General features: G+C 45.0%; 1 protein-coding gene across 5 annotated transcripts in view; it reads left to right on the top strand.

The window, feature by feature from the left end:
* The window catches only part of LOC138349678 (saccharopine dehydrogenase-like oxidoreductase), a 372,908-nt gene that overhangs the window by 296,099 nt on the left and 49,066 nt on the right, over positions 1-27,743 (top strand). For all 5 annotated transcript variants that reach the window (XM_069307706.1, XM_069307705.1, XM_069307707.1 and 2 more), the window contains one exon: positions 20,831-20,925. In XM_069307706.1, coding sequence (XP_069163807.1) covers positions 20,831-20,925 — 95 coding nt within the window. The remainder of the gene's footprint in view (positions 1-20,830; positions 20,926-27,743) is intronic.

Here is a 27,743-nt window from a genome sequence, read left to right as displayed (position 1 = left end):
GGGTGAACTTGAGTACCTGAATGAGTGCTTGTTTGCCCCTGCCCTTCCCCGCGATGTGGGCGTTATTCAGCTCCATGTGCAGGTTCCCTCCCTTTCGGCGGCGCTCGTGGCGGAGGACTTGCGCGCTCGGGGCCTTTTGTGTTCGGCCTTGCGGTTCTTTTCCCTCCTGGAGCTGTCTTCGGATTGGCTCGTGGAGGATGTGGGGACGCTTGGGTCCGTCCCGGGGTCCGGCACCTTGTCCTCGGCTGCGCGTTCGTCGGCTGCCTTGTTGAAGCTGTTCACGCCGATTTTGCGGGATGCGGTTTCCCTGTTCTATGCTTCCCGTCTCGCGTGTCGGCAGGCGGTGCTGGGTTCCTCCGTGGAATCTGCTTGGGCTCTGGCTCTTAGGCGTTCTTCACCTTTTTGTCCTCTCCTGTTTGGGGAGTCGGCCGTGGCGCAGTTTATTCAGGCTGCGTCGGCGGCTTGTCGTCCGATGTCGGACTTGTTGGTTTTCCGGGGGTCCCGGGGTGGGTCTTCCCGGAAAGGTCGTGCCAGGGCTCGGGATTCCTCTCGTCGTGGTAGGCCTCTGGTGTCAGGTTTGGGGTTGGCTCCTCCTGCGGACCCTCCCTCGTCTGGTCGACGCGGTGTTCGCGCTGTGCGGGGTTCTGGGTCTCGTAAGGGTCGCCGGCCCTTTCGCAGTTTGCCCCTTTGACGGGGCGATGGGGGGGCGGCTTGCGCTGTTCGCCCGCGCCTGGTCCCACGATTCGTGGGCCTTTCGGGTCGTGTCTCGCGGCCTGCGGTGGCGTTGGGTGGCCCCTCCCCCCTTTGGGGGGTCGGGGCTGGCGGGGCAGGCTTCTTCCCCTGCGCTCTGTCGAGTCGTCTTGGAGTGGGTACGCTTGGGCGTCGTCGAAACGACGTCGTCCCTCAGATGGGTTTCCCGTCTGTTTCCGGTTCCGAAACGGGACTGCGCGGACCTGCGGTTCATTCTGGACTTGTCCCGTCTGAACCCCTGGGTTCATTGCCCCTCCTTTCGGATGACTACGCTGTCTCAGGTTCGGCTCCTCTTGGAGCCGGGTGCTTGGATGGTGTCCCTGGACCTCCGGGACGCTTATTGGCATGTCCCGATTCATCCGCGGTTCAGGGACTGGCTCGGTTTTGTAGTGGGGCGTCTGAGTTACCGCTTTCGTTGTCTCCCGTTCGGGTTGAACCTGGCACCTCGCGTGTTCACACGCCTTACACGGGTTGTGGTGGCTCGTTTGCGTCTCCTAGGTGTTCGGGTGTTGGCCTACCTCGACGACTGGCTGGTTTGGGCTCCCAGCCAGTCAGCTTGCTTGCTAGCCAGGGATTTGGTTCTTTCCCAGCTCGCCGGGTTCGGGTTCTTGGTGAACTGGAGGAAGTCCCATCTGGTTCCCTCTCAGGTTCGGACTTGGCTGGGTCTCGTGTGGGACTCTCGGACCGCCTCCTTGTCTCTCCCTCCGGAGTCTCTCCTGCGGCTGCGGTCCCGCCTTCGTCTGTTTCTGGAGGGCCCTCGGGTCACCCGGCGGTTGCTCGAGGGGCTGTGCGGGAGCCTGAACTTCGCGATGGTGGTCTACCCGCCGGGTCGGGTTTGGCTTCGACGGCTGTTCTGGTTCCTTCGGGGTTCCCCCTTCCGCCTCTCTCGCGATCGCAGAGTTCGACCCCCAGGGGCCTTGCGTCGGTTGCTGCGTCACCGGCTTCCTCTTCGGGTTTTTCGGGGTTCAGTGCCTTGGCGCCTACCCGAGCCCTCGCTCGATGTGTACACGGATGCGTCGTCTCTCGGCTGGGGTTTTGTGACCAGTGCTCACCAGGCCGGCCAGGGGCGTTGGGATCCGTCCTTCCGTCGAGCTCACAGTACGGTGCGGGAGTTCGCGGCAGTGTGGTTTGCTCTGGGGAGGATTCGGGTGGCCCGCGGATCGACGATTCGGCTCCATTCGGACTGCTCTCCGGTGGTTCATTGCCTGAACCGCGGGGGTTCGATGCGGTCCTTGTCTCTTTGGGGTTGGTCGCTTCGGGTGACTCGTCTGCTGAGTTCTCGGGGTTTGGCTCTCCTGGCGGTTCACGTACTGGGCGTGTCCAACGTCTTGGCCGACGCCCTGTCTCGCTTCGTTCCCCTCTCCACGGAGTGGACGGTCGACGACGAGTCCTTCCGTTGGCTTTGCCAGACGTTCGGGCGCCCCGAGGTGGACCTCTTCGCGTCGGCGTGGTCGCGGCGTCTTCCCGTTTATGCGGCGCCCTTCCCCGATTGCGAGGCCGTCGGGGTCGATGCCTTTCGGCTCGACTGGTCGAGGTGGGGGTTCCTGTACCTCTTTCCCCCAGTTCGGCTGTTGCTCCAGGTCCTGACTCGCTTAGAGACTTACCAGGGGAGAGTTGTCCTTCTGGCCCCTTGGTGGCCGGCCCAGCCTTGGTTTCAGGCGCTGGTTGCTCGGTGTCCGAACCCGAGGGTTTTCCCGCGGCTCCGCCTCTTTCAGCAGATCGGGCCGGTACGTCACGTAGCTGGTTCGATCTTCTCCTCGAGTCTTCGCGTATGGTTTTTTTGACTCGAGTCTATCATCATCTCTATGGTGATCAGGTGGCCTCCTTGTTGGTGTCCCACCTGAGGGCTTCTTCTCGGCGGCAGTATGAAGTTTCCTGGCGGTCCTTCCGTTTCTTTTTGCGTCTTCGTCGTGTTAGCTCCTTGTCTGTTCGGGTGGTCTTGTCCTTCCTCTCGTGGTTGTTTCAGGACCGTCATCTTATGCCTAACACTGTCGCTTCGTATCGTGCGGCGCTGGCGGAGCCGCTTCAGCTTGCTTTCGGTATCGATGTTACGTCTGCGCCGTTTCGCAAGCTGTCTCGTGCATTGTTTCACCTCCGGCCTGCTCATGCGTCGCCTGAGCCGTCCTGGTCTTTGGACAGAGTGCTCGCTTTCCTTTCATCTCCTCGTTTCGTTGTGGCCCCTTCGGTCCAGGATTGTTTTTCCAAGGCACTTTTCTTGTTGGCTTTGGCCTCTGGGGGTCGGGTAGGGGAGCTTCATGCTCTCCTCCGGCGCAGGGGTTTCTGCTCTTTTGGTCGTGGTGATAGTTTTGTTCGTTTGCAGCCGTCTCCTTCTTTTCTGGCGAAGAATGAGACTGCTGCGTTCCGGAGGGGTCCATGGGTGGTTGATGCTTGGTTGGTCAGGCCGGGGGTGCATCATGTTTTGTGTCCGGTTGCGGCGCTTCGCCGTTATTTGCGCGCCACAGCTTCTGTGTCCAGGGACGCGCTGTGGGTTGATCCGGTTTCCCTTCTTCCCTGTTCGCGGGTTCGGGTCTCTCAGGTCGTCCGCAGGGTTATTAGGTCTAGCCAGCCTGCGGTCTATCCCCGTGCCCATGACGTTCGTAAGTTCGCGGCTCTTGCTGCCGTCTTTGGGAATATGTCTTGGTCTGATATTCGGGTTCGGGGATTTTGGCGGTCGAACAGGGTCCTGGCTGCTCGTTACCTTGTGAATGTCCCTGGCCCTCGTCGGGCCTGTGTTGCTTTGGGTCGGCGGTTGCAGCCAGTTGTCTCGGCTTCGAGTTGAGGGGTGAGCGACGACCGCCTCCCGGGTGAGTCCCTCTTTTTCTGTCTGTGGGTAGTTAGCTCCGGGGAGCCGACGGGGCTCCCCCCAGAAAACCAGCGTTGAATGTAATGAAACGCCATTTTCTGGGTGAGTCCCGGAGGCTCCCCGGCATCCCTCCCTCCCTCCGGTCGGCGGTTTTTCGCGTTTTTGACATCCAGCCTCAAGAACTGAGGTGTGGGTAGCCGGCGCGGGGGGTCTGGGGCTCCCCCTTCCCCCTCCCGGGGAGGGGGGAGCTGCGCAGACAGCGGCGCGGCAGTGTGTGACGTCACACTAATTTGCTTGTTTTCGGTTGGGGAGTTCTATCCACTAGTTCGGTATTAGGTAGCAATTTTAACCAGAATAGGGGTTTGTTTTGGGGCGCTTACCTTTCTGGGTGCCTGTTCCGGTCGATGGCAGACATAGAATGCTTCCAACTACACGGGGGCTTCTATAGGCCATTGCTCCCCTTGCCTCTCTGAGGGGGCCCGGTTCTGGCCGTGGTCCCCGGTAGGCCTAAGAACTCCATACACATGACTGATGCCAAAGTCTGACATTAGCATATCAGCCTGGGATAGCTCCGGGGAGCCTCCGGGACTCACCCAGAAAATGGCGTTTCATTACATTCAACGCTGGTTTTTTATTAAGAAATTAGACGAAAATAAAGAGCTGGTGATGCCAAATAAAGTCGACGATCCAAGCCTCGGTTAGGTTAGGTTTGATTAGGTTTGGTTTGGTTAAGTTAGGTTAGGTTAGGTTAGTTTAGGTTAGGTCAGCCTAACCTAACATATCATATTTATTCATTACTAACGTATTGCCAGGAAGCTTTCTTAAGCTTTGTGAAGCTTGTGTAGCTTGTGGTAATTAGACGGACCCGGCAGGATGTTCCTGCAGGCTGGCAGGAAGTTCCTGCAGGCTGGCAGGCAGGCTGGCAGGCAGGCTGGCAGGATGTTCCTGCAGGCTGGCAGGATGTTCCTGCAGGCTGGCAGGATGTTCCTGCAGGCTGGCAGGATGTTCCTGCAGGCTGGCAGGCAGGCTGGCAGGAAACATCCAGAGGATGTTTGCCAAACGTCATAATAATCAGTTAGGAACAATTAAGGACTTTTATAAAGCGGATCAGGACTTCACTTATTGGCGAGTACAAACAAAATACGGTTGCATTTACACTATGAACCTGTCGATTTTTTCCCCTAGAGTTTTTTCATACATTTTTCGGACCCATTTCGTTTTACATTTCTAGTTTATTTTTTCCCCTCTATTTCTCGTATACGAACTTACATGTTAACTGACGGGTCTCGTCCCCAAGAGGTTCGGAAACCAAGTGGTGCTCTGTATGTATATATTTTGTTCACCACAACTGTACAGATAAGCTGATATAGTTAGTTCAGGCACTAAGAGTCGTCGCTATACACAGATGGCGGCTCCCTCACTCATTCAAGGTCACACGCACTAAACTTTCTCCCCCAACAATACTGTTTGCAGTGTTATTACCCAATATACACATATTATATATAAGTATCTACATGGTTTTATGCACCGTAACTGTACACCTAAGCTTGTAGTGCGCCCAAAGAGCATAGTGGCCACCCTCTAAACAGCTAGACAAATCATGCAGACGACGTCACCTCCGTTACCCATATGGCTCCTCCCAGCATAATCCTTTTGCTGTTATTACACTAATACACATTATATATAAGTATCTACATTTGTGTTCACCATAGAGAACCACTGACCTGGTATGGTGAATACAGACAGGTAGCCACACAGTCAGTAAACGATGCTGTCTCCCTCCGTCTCTCAGCATTACTCCACCCACAGCGCTAATTATTACAACAATCCTGCTATTATCACAACCCTGGTTATTTATATCAAAGTCATGGGTCATCTGTAATATTGTCATCGCTAAATAATAACAATTATATATTTATATTTTTGGTTACAGATTTTGTTTAGCAATATTATTAGAATATCTATGGTGGCTGGGTGGTAAGGTGTGTGGCTGGTGTTTTGGAAGTCGCGAGTTCAAACGACCCAATGGGAATAATACTATGGGTGACGCCGAGGAAAATAAGACTCGCGTCCCTACCAAAACGAAAAAGACCACTACCTACTCACTTACTGCTCCTCCTCCTGTTTTTCCAGCTTGCCCTGTTGAATGACGACAATGACGAGCAGGAGCAATCTCGGCGGGGTAGTTATGATTGTTCATCCACACGGAGTAACTGCTCTCCTCCGCCTTTGTTTGTCTAACGATCGACATAACGCCATACTGTCAGCTGCTAGAGAGTCCATAGTGAGATTTAACTTGCAAAGCAGGATTAAAACGCAAAACCGAGGGGAGCGAGGGTGAGAGTGAGTGTGTGTGTCTTGTGTACTATATAGCAGTAGTACTGTTGAGCGTACAGTGTTTGTGTCTGTATTTACCCCCTCACGCTTGAGCCTGGAGCCCCCCCCTGCCTGGGTTTATGGGTGCCCCAGTGATTGGCGTTGCCCAACGCCTTGTCCCTTGTGGTACGTGTCGTGCCCCCTAGGTGTTTCCTCCCTCCCTGGCCGAGCCAGAAGGCCTAGCTGCTTCTTTCTGGGGCGCTCAGCCGTGGTTGCTCAGCAAGGTCCCTCCGTGGCGCGCCTGGCGCGCCCCTGAAGCATGCCTGTTGGTTAAGCCTCGGTGACCAAATGCAGGTGCAGTGGACCTAGAGGGGGAGGTGACCCTTGTTGTTGTTATGGGGCACTGGTTTTTCTCCAGTAGGTGGCTGTTATTTGAAGCACAATCGGGAGGAGGCCTGTCCACCCCCCCCCCCACCTCCCTCCACCCCCCCCCCCACCTCCCCCACCCACCTCCCTCACCCCCCCCCCCCCACCTCCCCCACCCACCTCCCTCACCCCCCCCCCACCTCCCCCACCCACCTCCCTCCACCCCCACCCACCTCCCTCCACCCCCCCCCCCCACCTCCCCCACCCACCTCCCTCCACCCCCCCCCACCCACCTCCCTCCACCCCCCCCCACCCACGTCCCTCCACCCCTCCCACTCACCTCCCTCCACCCCCCCCCTGCCTCCCCCCCCACCTCCCCCCCCACCACCCCCCACCTCCCCCCCCCCCCACCTCCTCCACCTCCTCCACCTCCCCCATCTGCTCAGCCCTGTACCTTAAGCTCCCTCACCCAGTCGACGTGAGGTCTGCCGCTCTGGGGCGACTTCTTTTGTAGCTGTTAATTGTTATTTATTTATGTTCTTTATATAAGTGCTTCTTTACAGTATGACTGTTAGTCAGACTGTAAAGTTCAGTTAAGTCTACTAAGTCTTAAGACTGTAATTCAGTTAGTCTACTACACATAAGAGGCATAACTGGCCGACCCCTCACAGTGTTCAAGAGAGAACTGGATAAGCACCTCCAAAGGATACCTGATCAACCAGGCTGTGACTCATACGTCAGGCTGTGAGCAGCCGCGTCCAACAGCCTGGTTGATCAGTTCGGCAACCAGGAGGCCTGGTCGACGACCGGGTCGCGGGGACGCTTAGCCCCGGAAGCACCTCAAGGTAACCTCAAGGTAGTCATGGCGTGCTTCCTCATGCTACAATATTTACTGTAATTTTACCTTTGCTTTCGCCCATGCCTATGTTTATATATTGGGTAGTGCTGTTATTGTTGTTTCAGGACATTTATTGCTCAAGCCAGCTCCTATTTAGTGCTGTTGTTTTACTCTACTCTAAACGCGGGCTATATAAATTTTTTATTATTGGACTTTCAGTTACGATGTGTTATGCCTTGCAATTTATTTAAATTTTTAGCATTGCTCAAGCCCCTGGCTTTAAGTTTACATCCTGGACGTGCAACCACGTTTTTGCCTTCCCTCAGCAGCTTGTTCTGCAATTCATGATTTGTCCAGGCTTCCTGTTTCTTACTTATCCCGGGTTCTCAATTATGTATGTTTAATTTGCTTATCGCCATTGAGTTGAGGTAAAGTCAGCTGGGTTGTGCCAGTTGCCATGTTGTGGGCCCAAGCCTCTTGCTTTTACATTATCTTGGGCTTGCAACTACGATTTGTTTCTCTCTGCAATTTATTATTACAATTTATGCATTGCCCTTGTGCATGTTTTGTAACTTATGAAAACTCTTGCTTCTTGTATTGAGTTATTAAGTAAAGTAACCTAGTTTGTGCTAGTTCCTGAGTTAAAGACCTCATGCCTTTGACTTTAAGATTATCTTGGTATTTCGTACCTTTAATTTACCTCAATTTATTACTGCAATTTATGCAGGTCAAGCTGCATGTTATTTACTCTTACTGGTTGTGCAATTGTGATTGTTTAACTATCGTTTGCCATTAAGTTATTAAGTAACTCAGCTAGGATGTGATAGGCGCAGAGTACGGCCCCCCACCCCCCTTGCCTCTTGCTTTAAGATTACTGGCCCTGCATTTACGTTTAGTTACCTCAGCTAATTATTCCCACAAATTATGCAGCGTCTTGCTGCATGTGTATTTATTTATTACTGGCTTACAATTATGTTTGTTTAACATTTTGCTTATTGCCTTTAAGTTATTAGGTAAAGTCAGCTAGGTTAGGCTAGCTGCTGTGTCACAGGCCTCCGGCCTCTAGCTTTAAGTTTTCATGGACTTGTATTTTCCACAAGTTTCCTTAATTTATTAATGAATTTTATGCAGTGTCAAGCTGCATGTTTTCTTTTGCTGGTTTTACATTTATGTTTGTTTAACTTTTGCTTATTGCCTTTAAGTTATTATGTAAAGTCAGCTAGGATGTGATAGTTGCAGGGATCAGGCCCATTGCCTCTTCCTTTAAGTTTATTCTGGCCCTGCATTTACATTTAGTTTCCTCAGCAAATTTCCTGCATTTTTACATCGCTCTTGCTGCAGGTTTTTACTTTACTGGTTTACAATTATGTTTGTTTAACTTAGGCTTCACCTTTAAGTTAAGTAAAGTCAGCTAGGATGTCCTAGACGCTGTGTTCGGGCCTCATGCCTCTCCCTTTAAGTTTATCTTGGACTCGTATTATGATTAGTTCCATCAGCAATTTATTGCTAGTTATGCATTGCCTAAGTGCATGTTATTTTACTTACCGTTTTACCTTTATACTTGTTTTCTTGACTCTGTCATTAAGTTATTAAGTACTGACAGCTAGACAGTACCAGTTTCGTTTACCAGTACCAGTAAACGTTTCCAGTCGTTTTGTCTGCCCGGTGTAGCCCGAAAGAATCTGCAGCCTCCCGGCTGCTGGTTTATCCAGACATGTTTTCTGCCCGGTGTAGCACGGATGTCACTGTGGCCTCCCAGGCCGCTGGTTTTTCCAGACATGTTGTCTGCCCGGTGTAGCCCGGAAGATACTGTGGCTTCCCAGGCCGCTGGTTTATCCAGACGTTTTGTCTGCCCAATGTAGCCAGGAAGGTTGTCATAGCCGCTGCCGTCTTAGCTGCCTGCGTTCAGGGGTTGATGTCCAGCCGACGTTCTTCCTGTGATGAGTTAAGCCGGCGATGTTATTCAGATATTATATTTATATTGGTCATATAAATATGCGGCCTTCCAGGCCGCTGGTTTATCCAGATGTGTTGTCTGCCCGGTGTAGACCGGAAGTCACAGCGGCCCCCCAGGCCACTGGTTTATCCAGACGTGTTGTCTGCCCGGTGTAGCCCGGAAGATACTGCGGCCTCCCAGGTCGCTAGTTTCTCCAGACGTTTTGTCTGCCCGGTGTAGCCCAGAAGGTTTTCACAGCCACTGCCGTCTTAGCTGCCTTCGTTCAGGGGTTGATGTCCAGCCAATGTTCTTCCCGCGACGTGTCACTGTGTTCTAGCGGCCAATGCTCGGTTGGGTCTGTTGCAGCTGGTCCAGCCGTCTGCCCTAGTGTCCGAGCCGCCACTCTCTTCCTACGTTGTTGCTCAATTTTGGTGTCTAGCTGCTGCAGCTGTTGGTGTTCTGGCTGCTGTCATTCCCGGCAGTCGGTGTTCTAGCTGCTGTGGGTACAGCTGTTGCTGTCCCAGCTTGCTGCTGTTCAGGTGGAACATGGTTCAGCTGCTGGCGTTCCAGCGGTTGTTGGACTAGTTCCCATGCTACGGCTGAAGTGTTCCTGATGTTCCAGTTGAAGCGGTCGCAACTGATAATGCCCATCCTACTGCATTCCAGCTCTCAAGGGTCCAGCTGTCGACGTGCCAGCCCCCGAAGTTCCAGCTGAAGCATTCCAGCCGACGTTGTGCCTATTAGCACTCCTTTCAGTTTATTGTATTTGATTGTAATATATTTCAGCTTCATGCATTAATCCTGTTTTCTCTAAAGAGTTATATTCCAGCATTATTTTGAGCATAATCTGTTTTGCAGTCGCACTTCCCTTACTGCTACAGTTTCCTCCTTGGCCCGTTGCCGCTAATTTTGTATCTTCGGCAGCGGCCGAAGATACTCTCCACTTCCTTGTTGGCTCCCAGGTTCTATATGGTCCCTAATTGTCTTGCAGTTGGACTTCTACTTATAATTGAAGTTTTCTCTGGTGGCCAGTTGCCACTATTTATTTATCTTTGGCAGATGTTGATGCACCAGTTGCCTATGTTCAGCTGCAGGTGTTCCAGCTGCTGATGTTCAGAGGCAGGATTTTACAGTTTACATTTGGCAACTGTTGTTTATGTTATGCCCCTTATTTTGCCCTTGTTGACCACTAGTGTTCGTGTTGTGCATGCTATGTTATTGTTGGTTTGTTAAGGTTAGGGTTTCCCTGCTTACTTCCTCCTCCCCAGTGTGGGACATTTACTTATTTATCTATTTATACAGTGATTTCTATGTTGTGCTTGACCTTACTCTTGTCATTTCCAGTTTGCACCTGTTAGGTGATGCTTTAAATTTATTATCTAACAAATTTAATGTTCACGTATTGGATTTATCAATGACAGCCCTCGGTGGGGGAGGGGGGGGGGGGAAATTATATGGTATTATTAATACTGCTCATATTATTACGGTTAACCTGCTATTATTTGTATTTTGAGTTATTCTGGGTTCTTTCTGCTACTATATTATTGTTTTAAGCCTACTTGGCGTATGGTCTAAAAAGTTATAAACTTCAGCTACTGGAATAGGGTAGTCTGTGCATTAAGCATATGGCACTGAGTTTTCCCATATAACAGGAACCGATGAAAGAGCATCAGAGGTCCCACACTATCTCATCGCCTGGGAGAGGATTGGAGTTCTGGTTGGTTAAATACCCCAGAATTCCTACCTCTCTTATGGCTTTGAAGTATGGTGTAGTGGATACAGCATGCAACTGCCACCTTGTTGGGCAGTGTTCGAGTCCCCTGGTGGGTTGAGTGTCTAAAAAGTTATAAACTTCAGCTACTGGAATAGGGTAGTCTGTGCATATATATATATATAATATATATATATATATATATATATATATATATAAATATATATATATATATATATATATATATATATGTATGTATGTATGTATGTATGTATGTATGTATGTCGTACCTAGTAGCCAGAACTCACTTCTCAGCCTACTATGCAAGGCCCGATTTGCCTAATAAGCCAAGTTTCCCTGAATTAATATATTTTCTCTAATTTTTTTCTTATGAAATGATAAAGCTACCCATTTCATTATGTATGAGGTCAATTTTTTTTTATTGGAGTTAAAATTAACGTAGATATATGACCGAACCTAACCAACCCTACCTAACCTAACCTAACCTAACCTAACCTAACCTAACCTATCTTTATAGGTTTGGTTAGGTTAGGTTAGGTAGCCGAAAAAGTTCGGTTAGGTTAGGTTAGGTAGGTTAGGTAGACGAAAAACAATTAATTCATGAAATCTTGGCTTATTAGGCACATCGGGCCTTGCATAGTAGGCTGAGAAGTGCGTTCTGGCTATTAGGTACGACATGTATATATATACATACACACACACACACACACACACACACACACACACAGAAGAAAAAGAGGTGATATGATCACTACATACAAAATAGTTACAGGAATTGATAAAATCGACAGGGAAGACTTCCTGAGACCTGGAATTTCAAGAACAAGAGGTCATAGATTTAAACTAGCTAAACACAGATGCCGAAGAAATATAAGAAAATTCACCTTCGCAAATAGAGTGGTAGACGGTTGGAACAAGTTAAGTGAGAAGGTGGTGGAGGCCAAGACCGTCAGTAGTTTCATAGCGTTATATGACAAAGAGTGCTGGGAAGACGGGACACCACGAGCGTAGCTCTCATCCTGTAACTACACTTAGGTAATTACACTTAGGTAATTACACACACACACACACACACACACACACACACACACACACACACACACACACACACACGAAGAAGTACTAAGGAATGCTAGAAAATTGCAAAGGGATGAGGATGGGAAAGGGTGGTCGTTAAGACGAGATCTTTCAAAAGAAGATAGAGAGAAGCTGAAACTGAACCTCGCCGAGGCAAAACATTTAAATGAGAGCAGGAATGAAGAAGAAATAAATTCTTTTTTCTACAAAGTGATAGGGGTAGGCAAACCAGTAAAGTGGTACATAAAGGCAAACCAACAAAATCAATAGAGAGAGGGGGAGTGAAGAATAAGGAGAGGGGGAACAAGTTCCTGAAGATTGCATACACCAACATAGATGGAGTGAGATCGAAGATACTGGAGTTAAGTGATGTAATACAGCTGCAGACACCAGACATTGTTGCACTCACGGAGACAAAACTTGAAGATGTTATTTTAAATGAGGTCATATTCCCAAGGGGCTACTCAATTTGGAGACGGGACAGAAAAATTAGGAAAGGCGGTGGCGTTGCTGTGCTGGTAAAAGAACACCTAAAGGTGAAGGAAATAATGACTGCCAATCCACAAGAAGTTGACATAATAGCACTAGAGATCTGCTATGAGGATGATAAACTAATGATGATAAATGCATATAATCCACCGCCAAGCAGCACATGGTCAAAGGAGGAGCTAGATAGTAAACGTGAAGGTCTTATAACAATAATGAGAGAGATTATAGCGAGAGCGGATAACGATTGATCACGACTGTTGATAGTCGGTGACTTCAACTTGAAATCCATAGACTGAGAAGCATGTGAAGCTAAAACAGAAGATTTTTGGACCTGTAAATTTGTAGACCTCATCCTGGAAACATTCTTGTATCAACATGTTAAACAAGCTACGAGGATGAGGGAAGGGGACATTCCCTCCATGCTAGATTTGATATTTACAAGGAAGGAGGAAGAGATATTTGACATTCAGTACCTTCCTCCCTTGGGTAAAAGAGACCATGTCTTTTTGGGAATAAAGTATGCAATGCGTTATAAGCTGGAAGAAAATAAGGAGGTTGAAGCAGTTGAAAAACCAGACTTCAGGAGAGGACATTATGGTGACCTTAGAAATTTTTTTAGTGAGTATAATTGGACAGACTTGATGCTAGGCAAGGAAGTGAATGAGATGTATGGCAAGTTTTGTGAAATATATGATAAAGGCACAAACAAATTTATACCAAAACAGAGATGCAGAACTAGGAAACAGGATTGGTTCAATAGAAATTGCGAGAGGGCTAGAGACCGAAAGACACAAAAATGGAATCAATACAGGAAGAGGCCGAACCCCCAAACATACCAGCGATACAAAGATGCGAGAAACAACTACACGGCAGTGAGGAGAGAGGCAGAAAGAAATTTTGAAAAAGGGATTGCGGACAAATGTAAAACAGAACCAGGTCTATTCTATAAATTCATAAACAACAAATTGCAGGTAAAGGATAATATTCAGAGGTTGAAAATGGGAAATAGATTCACGGAAGATGAAAAGGAAATGTGTGAAACACTAAACGAAAAGTTCCAAAGTGTGTTTGTACAAAATGAAATCTTTAGGGAACCAGATACAATAAGAATTCCAGAGAACAACATAGAACACATAGAGGTGTCTAGAGACGAAGTGGAAAAAATGCTCAAGGAGCTCGGTAAGAACAAAGCAGCTGGCCCAGATGGCGTTTCACCATGGGTTCTGAGAGAATGTGCATCTGAGCTCAGCATTCCACTTCACCTGATCTTTCAGGCATCCCTGTGTACAGGAATCGTAGCAGACGGGTGGAAACAGGCTAACATAGTTCCAATCTACAAAAGTGGCAGCAGGGAAGACCCCCTCAATTATAGACCTGTATCATTGACAAGTGTAATAGTGAAAGTATTGGAAAAACTAATCAAAACTAAATGGGTAGAACAGGTTAGTGTTGGCGCGGTATGATATAATATCCTAAACCTAGAGAGAAATGATATAATATCAGACAGACAGTATGGTTTTCGATCTGGAAGATCCTGTGTATCGAATTTACTCAGTTTCTATGATCGAGCCACAGAGATATTACAGGAAAGAGATGGTTGGGTTGACTGCATCTATCTGGACCTAAAAAAGGCTTTCGACAGAGTTCCACATAAGAGGTTGTTCTGGAAACTGGAAAATATTGGAGGGGTGACAGGTAAGCTTCTATCATGGATGAAAAATTTTCTGACTGATAGAAAAATGAGGGCAGTAATCAGAGGCAATGTATCGGAATGGAGAAATGTCACAAGTGGAGTACCACAGGGTTCAGTTCTTGCACCAGTGATGTTTATTGTGTACATAAATGATCTACCAGTTGGTATACAGAATTATATGAACATGTTTGCTGATGATGCTAAGATAATAGGAAGGATAAGAAATTTAGATGATTGTCATGCCCTTCAAGAAGACCTGGACAAAATAAGTATATGGAGCACCACTTGGCAAATGGAATTTAATGTTAATAAATGTCATGTTATGGAATGTGGAATAGGAGAACATAGACCCCACACAACCTATATATTATGTGAGAAATCTTTAAAGAATTCTGATAAAGAAAGAGATCTAGGAGTGGTTCTAGATAGAAAACTATCACCTGAGGACCACATTAAGAATATTGTGCAAGGAGCCTATGCTATGCTTTCTAACTTCAGAATTGCATTTAAATACATGGATGGCGATATACTAAAGAAATTGTTCATGACTTTTGTTAGGCCAAAGCTAGAATATGCAGCTGTTGTATGGTGCCCATATCTTAAGAAGCACATCAACAAACTGGAAAAGGTGCAAAGACATGCTACTAAGTGGCTCCCAGAACTGAAGGGCAAGAGCTACGAGGAGAGGTTAGAAGCATTAAATATGCCAAAACTAGAAGACAGAAGAAAAAGAGGTGATATGATCACTACGTACAAAATAGTAACAGGAATTGATAAAATCGACAGGGAAGACTTCCTGAGACCTGGAACTTCAAGAACAAGAGGCCATAGATTTAAACTAGCTAAACACAGATGCCGAAGAAATATAAGAAAATTCACCTTCGCAAATAGAGTGGTAGACGGTTGGAACAAGTTAAGTGAGAAGGTGGTGGAGGCCAAGACCGTCAGTAGTTTCAAAGCGTTATATGACAAAGAGTGCTGGGAAGACGGGACACCACGAGCGTAGCTCTCATCCTGTAACTACACTTAGGTAATTACACATATATATAATATATATATATATATATATATATATATATATATATATATATATATATATATATATATATATATATATATATATATATATATATATATATATATGTGTGTTTATGTTCATTAGTTGCTATACTAATTTATAGTATTGTCATTCATTTTATTATTCCCATCTCGTTCGTATTAATTTATTATGGGTCTGGGAGTTGGTTTACTATTTTCATCCTTATTTCTGTTATTTTACTATATTAATTACATTAATTATTTTACATTTACAGATCCCTAGCCTTCCTGGTGTCCATTTCACTTTACCTCAGATCTCCAGATCTTGAAGTTCTTGGGGTACTGCTGCTTGCAGAATGCTCATTGACCCTCCAAGACTGAACTCATTTACGCCTCTTAAGGCAGTTTCTCAGGCTAACTATTCAGCTCTAACATGCTTTCGGAGGCCAACATACAATGGAGATCACTGTAACGGACTCGGTTACCATCCTTATAATTTGTGTTCGTGTCACTCTTGACGCAAGCATGTTGCAGTTACGCCTTAAGACTTGTTTCTTATACAGTGGTACCTCGCAAAACGATCGCCCCAAAAGACGAACATTTTGGGTAACGAACGGCCCGACCGGCGTCAAATCGTCCCGTATGACGAACGCTGGTTTGAGTAACGTCAACACCACATGGTGGGTTCGCGCTGCTTCTTGCACATTCTCAGACGCCTCCGACGATGCACATAAATTATATTGTTCTTGTTTAAAGATGCTAATGATGCTGGGATATACTGTAAAAGGGTGACTGCTGAGATGTTGCAAAGCATTGACGTTTTTGTAGGAAAAAAGAAATGAAATGTCTGATATACAACAAATGTCAAAAAAGTTCGTTCGGTGTTCGGCAGGTAGGCTGCTCCATTATAACAATCTTTCTTTGTTTCAAATGTATTCCATTTGTTTTGTATTTGTCATTTATGTCTCAATAATGGAGAAGCCTACCTTACATACACTGAATAAACCATTATGACATTTTCCTTTCTTCAAATGTGTTCAATATTTATTTTTCATTTGTCTCGTAGCAAAAGGTTTGTTCGGTGGTCGGCAGGTAGGCTGCTCCATGTTTCTTACATACAAAAAACGTAAATAATAAAAAAAAATGAAGAATTTTTGAAAACCAGTACAAATGTCAAAAAGGTTCGTTCGGTGGGCTACAGGTCGGCTGCTCCATGTTTCTTAAAAAAAAAAAAAAAACGAAATATAAAAGAACTGTTGCAATAATTTGAAAAATGGAGAAATGCCATAAAGGGTCGTTCAGTGTTTGTCGGGTAGGCTGCTCCGTTATTGAAACGTAAGTGACAAATACAAAACAAATGGAACACATTTGAAACAAAGAAAGATTGTCATAATGGAGCAGCCTACCCAACAAACACTGAACGAACCTTTTGCTATAACGAATATGAAAGACAAGGGCTGCTGTCTGGGTTAGTACTGCGTGAGCAACCATTTGTAGCACACGTGCCTCTGGCTCTCAAACACCTGTCCCACACGGTGTTGAAAGACTGTGCTCAGTCGGTGATGAAAGACTGCGCTCAGTCGGTGCAATTCAGACCCTATTGTTTGAAGAACATAAGGGTCATAACATTGGTGAAGCTAGGCGCAATAAGGGCTTAACACAACGGTCGGATGCCAGTGACGCAGCACCTATGAGGATGATACAGCGAGCGTATCCAGTTGTAGCTCTGAGCCTCACCCTTGCCATCTCCAATTTATATAGATGTTACATAGATGAATCGTTTTCTGCATTCAATGATGATACATCTGATACAAGTAGCATAGATGAACAGTGTTAGCGGCTTCCATGGTGGTGTTGTTCATTGATATTTTCAAGAATACCTGAATCTCTTCCTGACTGATGGACACTCTTTGAGGCTAGCTGAATCTCTTCCTGTGTGGGACCTTACAAAGCGATCTTTTCAAGACTACCTTACAAATTGAGCTTTTCCTATAATCGTTTCAATACTACCTTATGCTTTACAAGCTTGGCTACATACCACCTACAAGTACTAAAGCCAAGGGTGCACACGAGTGCGTTATTTGCAAGCACACAGAACGATGAAACAGGAAACGAAAATCTATCTGTAGCTGGTGCAAGGAGAGCAAAGTCGCGCTGTGTACCATGGACTACTTCGTTGACTATTACGCACCTCCAAAGTACTGAGTGTGTAATACTGTGTAAATAGTATGTGAAACTGTACATATTGTAATTTTAGTGAATTTTTACCACGTAATATTGTGACAATAAACATTTATTGTGGACACATTACTGACACATGTATCACAGTTTCATGGAAAATTATGAACATTCTACTGTATACATATTGTAAAGGTCACAAATATGCATCATATACGATAAAAGAAACAAATAAAACCGCATTGGAAATGCATAGAAAAAATATTTGAAAATATATTTGTGGCAACATGCAGTGCTTGAATGGCCTGCGCGACCGTGTCTGGGAGCTTCACACACGGGCGACCAGGCCCTGATGACGTCACAGCGCACCTTGTCCACGCCCTCACACCCAAAGTAAGTGGAATTTGGTAATTATTTTTACATAGACATGTTCAGGGACGGTAATTTATCATTTTGCAAAGAAAAATTATATTTTGGGGGACATTTGATGTCATGCACACTGGGGAATTTCACAATAAACACAGTGCATCACACTGGTTACATGGGGGACACTCGTTTTGTATGACGTCCGTTTCACATGACGAACATGGAACGGATTAAATTCGTTATGCGAGGTACCACTGTATATCAAACTACACACTATTGAATAATATTACAGCAAAAAAACTATGAAAAATCAATCAGAGACATTGAAATAATTAGGTAATTATCTCTTTGTGGCAACTCTGGCCTGACAGCTTGCGAGCAACAGACCGCCTGGGACGCACGCTGAGTCAGCGCCTATAATTTGCCAGACTTCCCCGCCCTATAGCGGGCAATATATGCCACTTACGAATTTTTTATTATTTTTCCCGTGATCAGTGAACACAAATTAACAGGTTAGGAAGAAAAAATATATATATATTTTTTTTTTAAATGACATGCACCTGTGGGAATGACAGGATATTAAGCCCCGAGCATGTTAAGGGTTAAACTGCACAGTACGTCATTTTGTTCATTCGCAATACATTCATATCTGCCCAGATAGCTCCTGGGAGCCGAAGGGGCTCCCCCCAGAAAATGGCATTTCATTACATTCAACGCTGATTTTTACTTCAGTATAGTGTGTGCCCTATTTTCCTTATTGTGTGTGTGTGTGTGTGTGTGATCTTGAGTCCCTTTTTCTTTTGTTAGTATTTTCCACTTCATTCACACAGCAGCACCATATAGTGGTTTGGCAATTTAACCCTTAAAATGCTAAGAGGTTTTTGGTCTGCAACACTGCCAGACACAAAAAAAAAAAAAAATCGTCTTATAAAGGTGTTCACTTGTGTTCCCTGATCATGGAAAAAGAATAAAAAAATCGTAAATGACACATTTTGGCCGCGATATGGCAGGAATGTCTGGCAAAAAAGAGGCGTTGACAGAGCAAGCGCCGGAGGTCATCTGTTTCGCCCAAGCTGTCAGGCGGGAGTTGCCACAAAGATATTAATACCTAATTATTTCAATGTTTCTAATTGATTTTTTCTTGTTTTTTTGGCAGTAATATTCAATAGTGTGTAGTGTGATGTATTTATATAATAAAATGTGTGAACCATCGCTATACTCAAAATTATGGTGTGCATATTACTGATTCAATTATGTTCATAAAACAATAAACAAATAGTTTTGCTGTTATTACACTATATATACAGGTTATATATAAGTATCTGCATGTTTTGATCATCATACCGAACCACTAAGTTGGTATGGTAAGTCAAAGAGCAATGAGGAGTTGCCGTCTCGCCAGCCACTCTCCACCACACCCTTCCTCAACAACACCTCACTTGCCAACATTCCACCTCCCTCCATACTGTTTTTGCTTTTATTCACTATATACAGATGTTATATATAAGTATCTACATGTTTTGTTCAACATAACTGTACTTCTAAGCTGGTATGGTGAGTTCAGGCAAAATAGAAGTCACCACACAGAGTCGGCTAACACACTAACATTCCTCCTCCTACCATACTATTTGCGGTCTTATTACATTATATACACACACATTACATATAAGTATCTACATGTTTTATTTGCCATAACTGTACAACTAAGCTGATATGGTGCCCAAACAGCATAGTGGCCACCATGCACTATATGACAAGTCATGCAGACGATGCCACCTCCCTCGCCAAAAGGGCTCCTCCCAGCATACTCCTTTTGCTTTTATTACACTATATACACATGCTCTATATATATATATATATATATATATATATATATATATATATATATATATATATATATATCGTACCTAGTAGCCAGAACGCACTTCTCAGCCTACTATGCAAGGCCCGATTTGCCTAATAAGCCAAGTTTTCATGAATTAATTGTTTTTCGACCACCTAACCTACCTAACCTAACCTAACCTAACCTAACTTTTTCGGCTACCTAACCTAACCTAACCTATAAAGATAGGTTAGGTTAGGTTAGGTAGGGTTGGTTAGGTTCGGTCATATATCTACGTTAATTTTAACTCCAATAAAAAAAAATTGACCTGATACATAATGAAATGGGTAGCTTTATCATTTCATGAGAAAAAAATTAGAGAAAATATATTAATTCATGAAAACTTGGCTTATTAGGCAAATTGGGCCTTGCATAGTAGGCTGAGAAGTGAGTTCTGGCTACTAGGTACGACATATATATATATATATATATATATATATATATATATATATATATATATATATATATATATATATATATATATATATATATATATATATATATATATATATATATATATATATATATATATATATATATATATATATATATATATAAAAGTATCTACATTTGTGTTCACCATAACGAACCACTAAGCTGGTATAGTGAGTCCAGACAGTAAAAGGTGGCCACACAGAGTCCGCAGACGATACTACCTCCCTCCCCACCAAGATTACTCCTCCCACCACAGTGCTAATTATCACCACAATCCTGCTATTATGAGAATCCTGGTCATTTTTATCACAGGGCATATTCTGTAATACTATCATCGCTAAATAATAGCATGTACATGTATATTTTTTACATTTTTAGGTGATGCTGTGGTGATAAGTTGAACAGCAGTGCTGTGAGCTCAGGCTGCATGCGCCAGCCTTGGTTGCTCACTCAGTACTGAGGCTCTCACACCCGGATATGTTACCCAACAATTTGATTTTTCAAGATGACGTGTGTTTACTATCGGCCGTAGCTGGACTATAGCTGCCCCTATCCCTCGCGGGGCATTTAAAATCACTTGCTAGACCCTCAATCGTACATATGTGATGTGTGCAATTTCATGACAGTTACTCCCATCGTATATGTATGCATTGTGCGGTTTAATGGTTAATCCATTTCTCCAGTTGGGTCACAACTGAAAGGTACCGGGTTCAATTCTTCCAGTATGAGAGAAGCATTTGGGCAATATTTCTTTCACCTAGTGCTTCTATTCACTGAGTAGTAATTAGGTTATAAGAGTTATACAACTGGTGTGGGTTGTATCCTGGAAAGATTAGTAGTTGGCTTAGAGGGACAACAATAAGCCTAACAAGCTTCTTGTCCTCAACTGTGGGAAACGAACTGTTTAATTGATGTGCGTACTTACTTGCAGGTAGCTGGCCCTGACCCTGGCTATGGAGCCACCTCTATAATGATGGTTGCCAGTGCTATGACCATCTTGCAAGAAAAGGACCTTTGCACAGGGAGGTAAGTCAATATTTGGTATCTTGACATAAAAAATAATTGTTACTTAGATACTGTATTTCTTTCAGGAGAATTGATAAGCTTTAGAATTCTTCGTGAAATTTACCATTTATGAACTCTCTTTCTGGGAACCGCCCCTTCGGCTCCCTGAAGTTATCAGACTAGGAAGGGTTGGGCTAGTGGAAGGTCTCACTACCGAAGAGAATGTCTGTGACAACACAAGAATTCGCAGGTACGAAAAAGGGAAAGATTGACCCTTGAGGATCACCCTGAATTATGCTAAACAGATGAAAGAAGTACTAAGAAATGTTAGGAAGTTAGGAAGTGATGAAGAAGGGAATTTCTGGTCATTATGACAAGATTTTTCAAAGAGGACAGAGAAGCTGAAACTGAATCTCATTGAGGCAAAACGTCTAAATGAGAGCAGGAACAAAGAAGAAATTAATTCTTTTTCTACAAGGTGATAGGGGTAGGCAAGCCAGTAAAATGGTACAAAAAGGCAAACCAACAAAATCACTAGAGACAGGTGGGTTGAAGAATAAGGAGAGAGAGAGAACATGTTCGTGAAAATTGTATACACCAACATAGATGAAGTGCGATCAAAGATACTGGAGTTAAGTGATGTAATACAGCTGCAGATGCCATACATTGTTGCTCTCACAGAGATGAAACTTGATATTTTAAATGAGGTCATATTCCCGAGGGGCTACTCAGTTTGGAGACAGGACAGAAAAATTAGGAAAGGCTTTGGCGTGGCTTTGCTGGTGAAAGAACGCCTAAAGGTAAACGAAATAATGATTGTCAATCCACGAGAAGTTGACATAATAAGATCTGCAATCAGGATGGTAAACTAATAATCATAAATGCATATAGTCCACCACCATGCAACACATGGATGAAGGAGGAGCTGGACAATAAACGAGATGGTCTTATAACAATAACGAGAGAGATTATAGCAAGAACGGATGAAGATAGATCATGACTAGAGAGTTGGATCAGTTGGCAACTTCAACTTGAAATCCATAGACTGGGAGGCATATGAAGCAAGAACAGAGGACTTTTGGACCTGTAGATGTGTAAACCTCATCCTGGAAACATCCATGTATCATTCAAGAACCAGACACAATAAGAATTCCAGAGAACAACATAGAGCACATAGAGGGGTCTAGAGACGAAATTAAAAAAAAATGCTCGAGGAGATAAGAACAAAACAGTTGGCCCAGATGGAGTTTCTCCATGGGTTTTGAGAGAATGTTCACCTGAGCTCATCATTCCACTTCAACTGATTTTTCAGGCATCCATCCCTATGCACAAGAGTCTTGGCAGATGTGTGGAAAAAGGCTAACATAGTTCCAATCTACAAAAGTGACAGCAGGGAAGACCCTCCTTCAATTATAGACTTGTATCATTGACAAGTGTAATAATCAAAATATTGGAAAGAATAATTAAAACTATGATGACCAAACCACACACTAGAAAGTGAAGGGACGACGACGTTTCAGTCTGTCCCGGACCATTCTCAAGTCAGTTGTGATGAGAGAAGGAGACGAAGGCAAGAAATAGGCAAGAGAGAGGTATGGAGAAGGAAATCTTAGAGGAAGAAAAAGCAAGGCAAAAGGTACAAAAGGTAAGGTGTAATAAAGAAGATAGTAATAGGAATAAGAAAGGGATTGTAAGAGAAAACAAGGGAAAGAAAAAGAAAAAAAGAAAGAAAGAAAGAAAGAAAGAAAAATAAATAGAAGGGTAAGCTTATGTTAGGTCACGTTTGTTAGAAAGTTTAGAACATTTGAGTATATACTGTGAAAGGGAAGAGTCAACAGCAACAAAGCCAGGACTCAAGTTCACGTTGGGTATGTTGTGTATCAGAGCTGATTCAACAAGATGGCGTCTGTGTAGAGTAGAGGCAGGAAAGATTATTTTGGAGGATGACCGATCAATAGGATCATTAGAATCCCTAACATGGCAGAGGAGAGCAATTTTTGTGTCTGCAGACATTACACTTCTTTTGTGTTCCTTAAGTCTGTCATTAAGTGTATGGCCAGTTTCACCAATGAATTGGAGAGGACAAGACGAACAGGAAATAGAGTAGACACCAGCAGTATTAGAAGCAGGAGGAGCAGTGTGAACTAGATTGCTACGAAGAGTGTTAGTTTGTCGAAAGGCGAGCTTTATGTCAAGAGGACGAAAGGTGTTAGTAAAAGTTTTGAGTTCAAATATAAAGGGAAGGCAGAGCACAGTGCCTAGTGTGTATATGGTTAACCCTCCTCTCTGGCGGGAGCCCCTTCGATTCCCCGGAGCTATCCAGGCTAATATGGATATTATTTGACTTTGGCATCAGTCAGTGTGAATGGAGTACACAGGCCTACTGTGGACCACTAGCCAGAATCTGGGCCCCTCATCAGAGAGGCACTAGGAGCAGTGGCCTATAGAAATGCACGTGTGATTTGGATCTTTTATGTTTGCCATCGACCAGGCCAGGCACCCAGAAAGGTAAGCGCCACAAAAAACAAACCCCAGTTCTGGTTAACACTGCTACTAAAAGCTAAACAAGTGGACAGAACACATGCCGCACCGCTTGTCTGCTCAACTCCCCGTTCCCTGAAAGGGGAAAAGGGGGTGCCTCAGACTCCTCATGCCAGCTATCCACACCCCAGTTCTCGGTTGATGTGGCTCGGTGTCGGTCGTGTGACTCCAGTTCCTGATTGTTGTCTCAGTGCTGTGCCTTGGATTTGGTGCTGTCTCCACAGTGGTGCGTGAACTGGGAGTAAATTCACAGGTGCTCGGACTGCATGCGCTTAGGGTTTACCGGCCTTAGGTATTGGGGTTATCTTCCACAAGTCACCTTGGGTCTTTTGCTGCTCGGTGATTGGCCGCCCTGAGTGTACTGGGGGTTTTTCCTCCCTTGTTTACCTTGGGGTAAAAGGTAGTTTGCACTGGTAGGGGCACGGGGTGCTTCACAGCTAGTTTTCACTTATTATAGTGGCCGGCTCTGTTCCGCCTTGGTACGTTGTCCTCTTGCGGGTGTTTTCTTTTGTTTTTGTTTGTGCCTAGTGGGGGAGGATCTGCTCGTTTGATTTCCCCTGGCTATATTTTGGGTATATTGTTGTGTGGTGGTATCCCCTGCTTGACCCCCGTGAGTGGACATGTCCCGGGGGTTCAGCTTTTAGCAGTTTGTTTGGTAGTCTTGGATGCCGATTGGCAGGTACCCTGTCTGGTCTTTCCTTAGAGGTACAGATCTAAGGGCCCCTGGGAAACCCCGCAGGGGGCACTCGGGTCTGATGGTTGCAACCCCTGGGTCCCCTCTTGCCTTGTGTGAGTTCGAGGGTTGCTGTCCCCTTGTCTCAGGGTGACTCTTATCGGTTTTGCCTCCGTCATGCTGCCTGTTGGGTCAGGACACCTTTGACCCAGAATCCTGCGAGTTTTGTTGCTTGCTCGTGACTCGGTTCACCCAGTCCACTAATGACGCTATTCGGGTGCAGGCAGCTCAGGTGTTGCACTGTAGGTCTAGGTTGGTTGCTGATCCAGAAGCCCTAAGGCTGCCCCACTTTGGTTATAGGGACTCGGTTTTGAGGATGTTGGTTGCTTAGGCCCTGGTTCTGTCTGCACCCCCTCATCCTTCCCCTGCTGTGGTTCATCCTGGCTTTCCCTTACCCCCCCAGCTCCTGGCTCCAAAGCATCTGAGGGCTTTGGGGTTGGGGCAGGGTTTAGCTGGTTTTCAGACTCTGGAAATGCCCCTTTTGGGGTGGGGACAGAGGCATTCGAGTCGATTCCACCGGCTGTGGCTTCGGGGTCTGACCAGTTGGCTCCCTCTCTTTTCTGCAATTCTGGCTGCCCCGGCATTTTCTTTTGAGGCCAGTGCTTCCCAGTAAACACAGACGTTTTCTGACGTTTTTATTTGATAGCAGAATGGTGGCACTGTAACTATTTATATAAAAGTCGTCTTTTGAACGTATAAAATACGTTGATTTCAGTCAATTAATTTGTATAAATTTTTAGCAAATGTACAAAAGACTTTTTAATACATCTCTAATTTAAATTAGACACAAATACGTAATGAGTTTGTGTATGTGTGAGTGATTGAGTTTGTGCATGTGTACTCACCTAATTGTGCTTGCGGGGGTTGAGCTCTGGCTCTTTGGTCCCACCTCTCAACCGTCAATCAACTGGTATATAGGTTCCTGAGCCTACTGGGCTCTATCATATCTACACTTGAAACTGTGTATGGAGTCAGCCTCCATCACATCACTTCCTAATGCATTCCTTTTGCGAACCACTCTGACACTAAAAAAGTTCTTTCTAATATCTCTGTGGCTCATTTGGGCACTCAGTTTCCACCTGTGTCCCCTAGTGCGTGTTCCCCTTGTGTTAAATAACCTGTCTTTATCTACACCATTCTCGACACCTTGAGAATCTTGAATGTGGTGATCATTTCCCCCTAACTCTTCTGTTTTCCAACGAAGTGAGTTTTAATTCCCGTAGTCTCTCCTCGTAGCTCATACCTCTCAGCTCGGGTGCTAGTCTGGTGGCAAACCTTTGAACCTTTTCCAGTTTAGTCTTATGCTTGACTAGATATGGACTCCATGCTGGAGCCGCATACTCCAGGATTGTTCTGACATATGTGGTATATAATGTTCTGAAAGATTCCTTGCACAAGTTTCTAAAGGCCGTTCTTATGTTGGCCAACCTGGCATATGCCGCTGATGTTATCCTCTTGATATGAGCTTCAGGGGACAGGTCTGGTGTGATATCAACCCTCAGGTCTTTCTCTCTCTCTCTGACTCCTGAAGTATTTCGTCTCCCAAATGATACCTTGTATCTGGTCTCCTGCTCCCTACCTCTATCTTCATTACATTACATTTGCTTGGGTTAAACTCGAACAACCATTTGTTTGACCATTCCTGCACCTTGTTCAGGATACAGGATGTCCAGGTGTGTGTGTGTGTGTGGGAACCTACCTGTGAGATTTATATTTATGTAATTTATATGAATTTATATGAAATTTATATTTACGTTAATTTATATATTTCTATAGCAATTTGTATGATGTTAAGTGGATTGTATTTCTGAAATAATCTCACAAATCGATCCTTACACATTAGGGGGGGTTTATATTAAATTTATATATATATGCAGCCAATCTAACTACAGTATTAAACTACAGGCATACCTCAGTTTAAGAGTTTAATTGGTTCCTGGAGACGCCTCGTATTCCGAAAACTCGTATTCCGAAGCTAATTTCCCCATAAGAAATAATTAATCCGTTCCTGACTACCCCAAAAAACCCACATCAAACTAAATTTTTATACCTAATTCATCTAAATAAACCTACAATACTCTGTTCAAGTTATTACTTACCTTGCTGTTGAATGCTGTAGGCGTATGGAAGATGGTGAGGAGGGGGGAGGAGGAGAGGAGTTACTGTTTGGAAGGGGAGTCCCCTTCCATTATCACATCAGGCAGTGAGGACCTTTCTGGTGTGCTCTCCCTGGGACGTTTTATCTGAGTGCCACTAGGTCATGGTTGAGGCTCACTGCTCGATTTCCTCACCACAAATCTGTCCATGGAAGCTTGCTTTTCCCTTCTTCGCAAGCTGTCTCTGTAGTAAGGCAGAGATTATTTTCATTGTCATTGAAAAGATTGAACGGCCTACTACAGCTTTCTCTGGGTGAGTCTTTTCAACAATTGTTTGAATCTCTTCCCACATCTGACACACCTTCTTAATTACTGCAGAAGGGACATTCGCTGCTGCCTCATCCTCCTCCACTGTAGAATCATCCGCTGTGTTGTCTTGCTGTTCCTGTTGAAGGGCTAGGAGTTCTTCGGTGGTCAGTTCTTCGTTGTGTTCTTCCACCAACTCCTCCACATCATCACCATCCAATTCCAAGCCCATTTGCTGGCCTAGACTAACAATTTCCTCAACAATAGGCGCATCATTTATAGGCTCAAACCCCTCAAAGTCTAGTTCTCTCTCACATTCAGGCCACAATTTTCTCCAGCCAGAGATCAGGGTTCTTTGAGTCACTTCTTGCCAGGCTTTGTCAATGAGTTTTAAAGCACTACAAATGTTAAAATGGTGTTTCCAGAACTCTTTGAGGGTGAGGTTTGTGGCTTCAGTCACTTCAAAACATTTCCGGAAAAGTGCCCTTTCATAAAGTTTCTTAAAATTCGCTATGATTTTCTGGTCCATAGGCTGAATTAGAGGAGCGGTGTTAGGAGGAAGGAATTTAACTGTGAGGAATTTATTGTATCTGGGCAACAAATCATCTTCCAAGCCTGGAGGATGAGCAGGAGCATTGTCGAGGAGAAGCACGGCTTTGAGTGGCAAATGTTTCTCCTGCAGATATTTTTCTATGGCAGGGCACAGCACTTCATTCACCCACTCTGAAAAAATAAGCCTAGTCACCCATGCTTTTTTATTAGCCTTCCACATCACACACAAATGGGTTTTCTGCACTTTATATTGTTTGAAAACCCTTGGATTTTCAGAATGATACACTAGCAAGGGTTTAATTTTCAAATCGCCACTCGCATTTGAACACAGCACAAGCGTAAACCTATCTTTCATAGGCTTGTGTCCGGGCAAGGATTTTTCCTCCTTGGTAATGTATGTCCTCTTAGGCATTCTTTTCCAAAACAGTCCTGTTTCGTCACAATTAAACACTTGTTGCGGTAGGTATCCCTCAGCCTCTGCAAACTCTTCAAATTCGTCAATAAATCATCCAGCGGCTGGTTTATCTGAGCTGGCTGCCTCCCCATGCCTTGTAACACTATGGATACCACTTCTCCTTCTAAATTTTTCAAACCAGCCCCTGCTTGCCTTA

Source organism: Procambarus clarkii, chromosome 60 (assembly GCF_040958095.1).
Source record: "Procambarus clarkii isolate CNS0578487 chromosome 60, FALCON_Pclarkii_2.0, whole genome shotgun sequence".
NCBI lineage: Eukaryota > Metazoa > Arthropoda > Malacostraca > Decapoda > Cambaridae > Procambarus > Procambarus clarkii.
The sequence above is the reverse complement of the archived record's forward strand: the minus strand, read 5'-3'. Positions and strand labels throughout refer to the sequence as shown.